Source organism: Miscanthus floridulus, chromosome 14 (assembly GCF_019320115.1).
Source record: "Miscanthus floridulus cultivar M001 chromosome 14, ASM1932011v1, whole genome shotgun sequence".
Lineage (NCBI taxonomy): Eukaryota > Viridiplantae > Streptophyta > Magnoliopsida > Poales > Poaceae > Miscanthus > Miscanthus floridulus.
The window spans coordinates 56,997,935-57,006,055 of record NC_089593.1 but is presented as its reverse complement, the minus strand read 5'-3'; the positions used below and the strand labels follow the sequence as shown (position 1 = coordinate 57,006,055).

At 42.0% G+C, this 8,121-nt stretch overlaps 2 protein-coding genes across 2 annotated transcripts; one reads left to right on the top strand and one right to left on the bottom strand.

Moving 5' to 3' along the window:
* Positions 1 to 50: 50 nt before the first annotated feature.
* Positions 51 to 5,137, top strand: LOC136504258 (VIN3-like protein 1). Its single transcript, XM_066499117.1, has 4 exons — positions 51 to 820; positions 2,187 to 2,838; positions 3,235 to 3,545; positions 3,641 to 5,137. The coding sequence occupies exons 1-4, from the start codon at positions 787 to 789 to the stop codon at positions 4,735 to 4,737; spliced, it is 2,094 nt and encodes a 697-aa protein (XP_066355214.1). The 5' UTR covers positions 51 to 786; the 3' UTR covers positions 4,738 to 5,137.
* Positions 5,138 to 5,617: 480 nt separating this feature from the next.
* Positions 5,618 to 6,088, bottom strand: LOC136506004 (rho GTPase-activating protein 2-like). Its single transcript, XM_066501130.1, has one exon. The coding sequence runs from the start codon at positions 6,086 to 6,088 to the stop codon at positions 5,618 to 5,620; it is 471 nt and encodes a 156-aa protein (XP_066357227.1).
* Between the last annotated feature and the right edge of the window lie 2,033 nt (positions 6,089 to 8,121).

Genomic DNA, 8,121 nt, shown 5'->3' with positions numbered 1-8,121 from the left:
ATTGGATGGCTCATGATTTGGCAGCAACACATGCATCAATATCCGTGATCCAGTGTTTCGAGTTTAGTGTGCGGCAGCAGCAAATCAAATTTTTGTGAAGCAAGTTTTGAGACGTAAGAACTCCCCACGATATGTTTTACAACCTTGATGCATTCATGAATAATAGATATGACAAAAGTTTTCAAGATTCTATTTTTTTTACTAAATATTTTTGGAATCTAGGTTTCCCAAAGAAATTGTATTGCTTCTTGGGTATCCTGGTATTTGGTTTGGTTTAAATTGTTGGATTTTGGTGCTAAACTAATAAAAATTAAACAGTACTATATTATGGGGAAAAGTCCAACTTCAATAAATTGGGTTTACAAAATCTGTGCAGCCCAATTGATTTTGTACGCTGGCTGTAACAATAAATCATAGAGCGAAAGCAAATGGACACCGTACCCTAATTTTTAACATCATATCAACTGATAATATATCAGGCTGAAGTTGTCAAATCATGGTATTGGAAAGTTACGTGTCATCAGATCAAAACAGGACCTTGTGATAGATCTCGGCACAAATGAGTAGGCACCAACTATTTAAATAGCAGGGATTTGCGTGAGTCAACCCTTCCTATTTTCTCAACCAAAGGGGGAAAAAAAGAACCTTTCGGTGGTCGGCGGCGCCCCCTTCCACTGGAGCACACCTTCATAGCCTCCTCCCTGACGGCATCCATCCCCCCTCCCCCGTTCTCACTCACTCACTCACTTGGCAGGTGTTCCTCCTTGCCCCATTTCCTCTGCCAGGATGGCGCTGAGTGGGGATCCGTTCAGATCTGCTGGTAAGCCCTAACTCGCTTGGATTGTTCGAACTTTCCGCATGGTGTCTCTTCTTCGCTGTGAGCAATCAAACCTGAATCTTTCCTTCTATTTGATCCATCCGGTCGGCTGTGGATGGGTTTGTCTACTGCTTCTGTGGAGCACTAACCTAGCCTATGCATCGTCCATATATAGTTTGATTTTATTCTTGTTCCGTCATGTGATCTGTGGGTCCTGTACTCCTGTGTTGTGACACCATGTTGCTGTGCATCTACCTATGGGTAGTACTGATAGCTGCTTATTTATGTGATGCTTTCTTTTTAAGAATACTCTCTGAGGCCTATATTTGCGCAGTTTGATTCTGTACATGCTGTTCTAGATCCACTGCCAGTAAGCAATTAATAGTCGCATTTGTTGAGAATGTTTCCAGAGAAATTCAGATGGCATCTTCTTTAATCAAAAGGAACCCTCCTCAAATAATGTGTATTTAAATCTATGTTGGACTCGAAGGAATGTACTGTTGAAATGTTAATAATGGTTCGGTCAATGTGCTTTAAACCATCTTTTGTTGGTTTAATCAGCATATGGATCTAGGAAGTTTGGTATGTGAATTAGTTCATGAGCGTTGCTTATTCTCAAAAATCAACTATGCATTGGTTGATGCTTTGTTGAGATCAAATTGGTATCCTTGACTCCAAATAGCTTGGCCTTCAGTGAAGTTGACCTATGAAGGCCTTCAAGTCCTTCTTAAGTCAGGGAAACATGTACAAACCATTGTTTTCCTTAGGGTTAGATCCTAGAACGTTGATTAATGACAATGTGAAGTTCATGGTTTTGAAAAATGCCATCAGATGTCTCACACGTGGAACCATGACCTATGTCAGGATCATGACCCTCTGCAGTTTTCAGAACTGAAAATACTGTGGTAATATTTGTTTTTTTAATATATGTTTTCAAGTGGATTCATTTACCAAACTCTATTCAATTTTCCATACTTTTAATGCTGGAATGAGTCACTGCTCAAATGTTGTTCTGGCTTGTGTGGTGGATGGAGGCACAGAGAGAGTATATATGAAGTCTCATTAGCATCAGGTTTTTGGGATTAATCTGACATCATGCAATGTTCAGCTGCATACCAGCAACCCAGTAGTATTTTGTCAAATGCCTGTCAGTTCATTGAAATGCCATTAAGCTTTGGTTTCTTTTCTTTGGCGAGGTCATCTTAACACTCCCTTCATGTGACCAGGATTAGGTCTAATTAATGTGCCTGCAACACTTGATTTTTTTTCAGCAACTGAGTTACTTTTGACTTGGGTCAGCATCATTTCACTGTGTTGTACACATTTCCCTGGATGACTAATACCTGAACATGATCTCCTTCTTCTGCAGTGATAACAAATGTTTGTAATGCTGCGAGCGCACCTGAAGAAAATAGGCTTGCTGGTGACAGCAACACCATTTCAGAAAATGCCCAGGAATCATTGAGTTCTTTACCAGAACAAGAGTCAAATGATGCTAGTGTTAACACAGAAAAGAAAGAACCTGGCATTTCAAAATGCAAATCGGTGGAAGAAATACCAAAAACAGTGACCGTAAAGAGGTGCAAGAACATTGATTCAAAGAAAGTCTCCTCAAATAACAATAATAATCCAAGCTTTACTGGCAGTCCAGCTCTGAAAAAGCAGCCAACAAAGGGGGACCATCTTTTTCAACTATGTGAAAATGGAATGTCTCAAGACACAAAGCCTCCTAGCACAAGGATATGCATAAATTCAGCGTGCAAAGCTGTCTTCAACTCAGATAATGCATTTTGTAAGAGGTGTTCATGTTGTATTTGCCATGGTTTTGATGATAACAAAGATCCTAGCCTTTGGCTGGTATGCTCATCAGAGACTGGTGATCAGGATTGCTGTGGATCATCCTTCCACATTGAGTGCGCACTCAAGCACCGAAAGGCAGGATGCATAGAACTTGGACAATCTATACAGCTTGATGGTAACTACTGCTGTGCTGCATGTGGCAAGGTTATTGGAATACTTGGGTGAGTGATTTTACATCTACCTTGGGGAGTTATCTTAATTTCAGATGGAAAAAGTTTTATATATGGCTTGTTTGTAAGTAGTCACGCTACATGAAGCATTGCTGGTCACTGTGTCTTCCCTATGTTCTTTTACCTATCTTATCTCGACCCCTCATTGATTTGGTTGGTTTAAAATTATATATTCTCCTTCATATTGGTGAACCTTGTTGCACTCAAAATATTGGTCGAACCATTCATCAGAATGATATTTCATATCTGTAGTTACTTGCAGCATTATGTGCATATATGATCTCTGCTATGTTTAACTCTTATTCCTGTCTCTTTTTCCTTTTCTTGTTTTGGCAAACACTCTTTGTTATTTTTGGATCTAACTGCGTCTTTGAATATTTTGAGCAGGTTCTGGAAGAGGCAGCTGGTAGTTGCTAAAGATGCTCGTAGAGTTGATAATCTCTGTTCCCGCATATATCTGAGTCATAGACTTTTGGATGGCACAACACGTTTTAAAGAGTTGCATCAGATTGTAGAGGATGCAAAAGCAAAGTTGGAAAGTGAAGTTGGCCCCCTTGATGGTACGTCATCCAAGATGGCTCGTGGTATTGTAGGCCGGCTGCCTGTTGCTGCTGATGTGCAGAAACTTTGCTCTTTAGCAATTGAAAAGGCTGATGAGTGGCTTAGTTCAAACATTCAATCTGAAGCAAAACAAAATGGTAAATTATTTCAGTCTTGTAAAGTTTACATCTTTCAGTTCCACTCTGCAATTGGCAAATTTGACAAACCTAGTGTAATTCTTTTTGCCTTGCAGATACACTCCCATCTGCCTGCAGGTTTAAATTTGAAGATATTACAGCTTCATCTTTGGTGTTGGTTCTCAAGGAAGCTGTTTCCTCGCAGTATCATACTATCAAAGGCTACAAACTCTGGTACTGGAATAGCAGAGAAGCACCTTACACAGGGGAGCCTGCTGTTTTCCCCAAAGACCAAAGAAGGATTCTTATATCCAATCTGCAGCCCTGCACAGAGTATTCCTTCCGTATTATTTCATTTACTGAGGATGGTGAACTGGGCCATTCTGAATCAAAGATCTTTACCAAGAGTGTGGAAATTATTCATAAGAACACAGAGCACGGAGCAGAAGGTTGCTCATCCTCTGCCAAGAGAGCTGGTAAGAGACAAAATGTTAGGTCATTAGGATTCCGGGTGCGTCAGCTGGGTAATGTATTCCGAAAAGCACAAACTGAGGAGAATGGGTACCCCAGTGCATTGTGTAAAGATGAGATTGAAGATTCATGTGATCAGAGTGATTCTGTGATACCAGATAAGGACCATGTTCCACGTGGCGCCTCCCGCAAGCTCGATCTCAATGAGACCTCAGTCCCAGACCTAAATGCAGAGGTAGTCATGCCAACAGAGTACTGCCAGAATGAGAACGGCTGTAGTTCTGGGAAGAATGCATTCACAAAGTCGAATGGTTGTGGTGACTCTGAAACTTGTGCGGAGGGGCATATAGGGGATGCACCAGCCATGGAATCCCGGTCTCAGAGTCGCAAGCAGGTGTCAGATTTGGAGCAGGAGACCTGTGTTGATGACAGCAATTTGGTGGCTCGTGCAGCTAGGCTCTTCGAACCGAAGTTAGGCCAGTTAGATGACAACTATGAATACTGTTTGAAGATTATACGTTGGTTGGAATGTTCCGGCCTCATTGAGAAGGATTTCAGGATGAAATTTCTAACCTGGTTCAGTCTGAGATCGACAGAGCAGGAGCGGAGAGTTGTTATCACCTTCATCCGCGCCCTGATTGATGAACCCAGTAGTTTGGCTGCGCAGCTGTTGGATTCCTTCGAAGAAATTGTTACCAGTAAGAGGCTAAGAACTGGTTTCTGTACTAAGTTGTGGCACTAACCAGATAGACAAAGCATGAAACTGCTATCTAATAATACTCTAGTATTCTTACATTGGCAAGATTAACTAGGATGACAGTGTAAAAGTACTTCTATTTATTTTCTGATACATGTAGTTAAACTGATGTTGCTGAGCTTGGGTATTTGCCATGGTGATATATTCTTACATGGGCATAAATTAACTGGGATGACAGTGAGTGTAATTGTGCTTTTATTTGTTTTCTGATAATGTAGCTGTCTGATGTTGCTGTGGCATGGATATTTGCCATGATGATGTATTCTTACATAGGCAAAATTAACTGGGATGACAGTGTAATGGTACTTTTATTTGTTTTTATGATAAACGGTGTTAGTCTGATGTTGCTGTGCTTGGATGTTTGACATGGTGATGATATATTACTGGCGTTCTTATCAGGTTTACAGTGTCACTTCTTTGTTCGAAGTTCGAATTGACATGTTCTGTTAAAAATCCAGACGTTATTGGCTTAGATTTCAACAATTCAGTTTCAAAAAACCAAACAAGCTCGTGAAAAGTGGGTTATCATTTTGCTGCAACTGATACTATCGTATCCTCCACTTATTGCAATGAACTCAAATATTACAATACTGTGAGGAGAAAATATATTAACTTGATCACAGGAAAACTAGACGAGTCAAGGGTTCATGTTACCGATGAGCCTGCACATAATGACCATTTCCATGAATAGTCCCAGGTAACAAAGGGGCACCATGCATCCAAAGGATAAGCCAAGTTTACATCATACACGTACACTGGAGCACTACACTCAACCAGGTGTTAAAATAAAGACCATTGGTCAGTGCTCAGTAGTTACAATCACAAGATTTACTGCCTAAAAACACAGAACTTCCATCATCCATCATTATAGCTGTTCTGCAACCTCTTCATTCTGTATGCCATTCTCCACTGCTTTGGTTTCAGCTTTCAGCTCAGCATCCTCCACGGCCATGACCTCCGAGATTATTTTGCAGTGCTCTCTTGTGCTTTCCTCTGGTCTGTCTGCTTCAAGACCACGCTCCAAGCAACGCAAGAAACCTTCTTCAACTTCACTCAGATGGTCGTCGACTTCTTGTTCGCTGTCAAAACAGGTGTTGTAGCGTACGAGATAGTTTGCATGTCGCCCAGATTTGCTGATCTGGAAGTGCATATCACTCAGCTCACAGCTCCTGTCCATGTCCCGCTCGCTGCCATAGCAGCATTCGGCGTCATCATGCTGACTGGATGATGCTGGAGATGAGTATGGTGTGTACTCTCCGGTGGCTGCATCATCACGCTCCCAAAGCGTCCTCAAGATCAGTGTCTTGAGAAAGTTCATGACTTGGACGGCATGCATCAGACCCTACGTCTAACCTCGCGTCCCAACCAGGCAACATTGGGCCAGGATAAGCAACAGACGTTAGCTATTAACAAAAAGGTGACGGGTCTAGATTGTGCGTGTCGTACTGGAAATCGACCTAGACCTGAGTAGTATGTATTAGGACACCATCAATAGTATGAGCTAGTTACTGGCTCTAAGACAACTTCTCACCATTCGTACACACGACCATTTAGCCCATGTACACGCCATGTAAACGTTACACAGTGGCTTACCGTATTTGTTTAATCCGCCGTTTATCCTGTTTATTAATCACTATTTAGTCCGTTTGAATGGTCGGTTAGCCTGAATAAATAGCTAAATAGTATGTGAACAGTCCGTCTAAACGTTTAGGCTAACACTGCAACTTCTTCAATGATATTAACTTTTAGCATATAGCTCATAACATGGATAACCACACATGAAATCCTCATTTAATCTTAAAATATGAATGAGACTAGCTTTGATTAAGAGCTACATTTTCTCTCTTCTACTAAAATATAAAAAATATGCTTAGAGCTACTCATAAGTTACCATTTGAGCTGCCCTTAGGAACTGAAAGAGAGGTGGAGCTCAGACTAGTAAGTATCAGGAGCTAAAAGAGAGGGGAGACTCAGACTTGTAACACAAACAAAAACTCTGTTCTTCTTACGCACAAATGTGATCTAGTCGTTCTCCGTCAGCGAACTAGCTACAATCTCTGTATTCTTTCTCCCTGAAAGCATCTAGGCCCTTAGTTGTATTTCGGTGATTAATGACAATACGTGATTACTATGACTAACGTGTGTTTTGTAGAGGTAATTAAGTTAGGTCATGGTAATAGAGATCGATTGAGATATCATGGTGGTCATGCCCCTACGATGGAAATCGTTTCGGTTTTCAAAGGATGGACGACAAGGTTATAGATTGACTAGTTCTAAGTGTAGTTTGGTGTTGAAGAGACACTTAGAGTAGTTTAGGACTTTGTTTTTTCCTTTGGCCATACTATTAAGGGGGTATAGATGGGTAGCTTACCTAGGTGAGTCTAGTAGGTTAGGTGTGGTGCACACTTGCTAAACCTAGCACTAGGTAGCTCCTAAAAAGCCCTTAGATCCATTGGAGCAAACTCCATTCACGTACGATCGAAAATTGGAAGTGAATGGAGGGTCAAATATTGATCGGACGCTGGCTTCGGTGTGACCGGACGCTGGCGCAGAGTCCGATCAGTTTATTTGATCAAGGTGAAGTCGTCTGGAAGTGACTAGACGTATAGGGCCAGCGTCCGGTCGACTCTAGTAAGGTTCCAGAGAGAGAAAATCACGACCGGACGCGTCCGGTCACCATTTGATCACTGGAATTCGGGGTGAACTGACCGGCGCGTCCGATCAACATGACCAGAGCATCCGGTCACCCCGCAGAGGCACATAACGGTTCGTTTTTCAGCCCATGTTATAAATACTTCCTCCATTAGTGTATGGGGGTACTTTTGCTCATTCCAACAGCTGATAAACATCTTTGTGAGTGCCAATAAGAGTAAGGTCCTAGTAAGGTGATTGAGATTTGAGAATCCCAAAGAGAGCCCTCATTAGTGAGATCAAGAGTAGCAAAGTGTGCATCCACCCTTCTCATTAGGCTTGTCGTGGTCAAGTGAGAGTTCGTGCTTGTTACTCTTAGTGATCGCCATCACCTAGACGGCTTGGTGATGTTTGGAAGCTTGGTGATCATCCGACGGAGCTTGTGAATGACCCAACTCAAGTTGTAAGCGGTTGTGGGTGATTCACCGCGACGGAGTGTCAAAGAATCAACCTGTAGAGAGCACTTGATCCTTACGCGGATCAAGAGAGAGCTACACCCTTGCGCGGGTGCTCCAATGAGGACCAGTAGGGAGTGGCGACTCTCTGATACCTCGGTAAAACATCGCCGCGTTCCTCCTTCTCTCGTTACTTTGAGCATTTACTTTGAGCAATTCAATACTTGTCTTTACATTCATAGAATTACCATGCTAGAGTAGGATTGGAACTTAGGTTGCAAGA

What these genes read in the sequence shown, in the direction of transcription:
- LOC136504258 (XM_066499117.1), top strand. Translation starts at nt 787, where the DNA reads ATGGCGCTGAGTGGGGATCCGTTCAGATCTGCTG. An exon ending in GGATCCGTTCAGATCTGCTG is followed by an intron (nt 821 to 2,186) that starts GTAAGCCCTAAC and finishes CTTCTTCTGCAG; the next exon opens with TGATAACAAATGTTTGTAAT. An exon ending in ATCTGAAGCAAAACAAAATG is followed by an intron (nt 3,546 to 3,640) that starts GTAAATTATTTC and finishes TTTGCCTTGCAG; the next exon opens with ATACACTCCCATCTGCCTGC.
- LOC136506004 (XM_066501130.1), bottom strand. Translation starts at nt 6,088, where the DNA reads ATGCATGCCGTCCAAGTCATGAACTTTCTCAAGACACTGATCTTGAGG.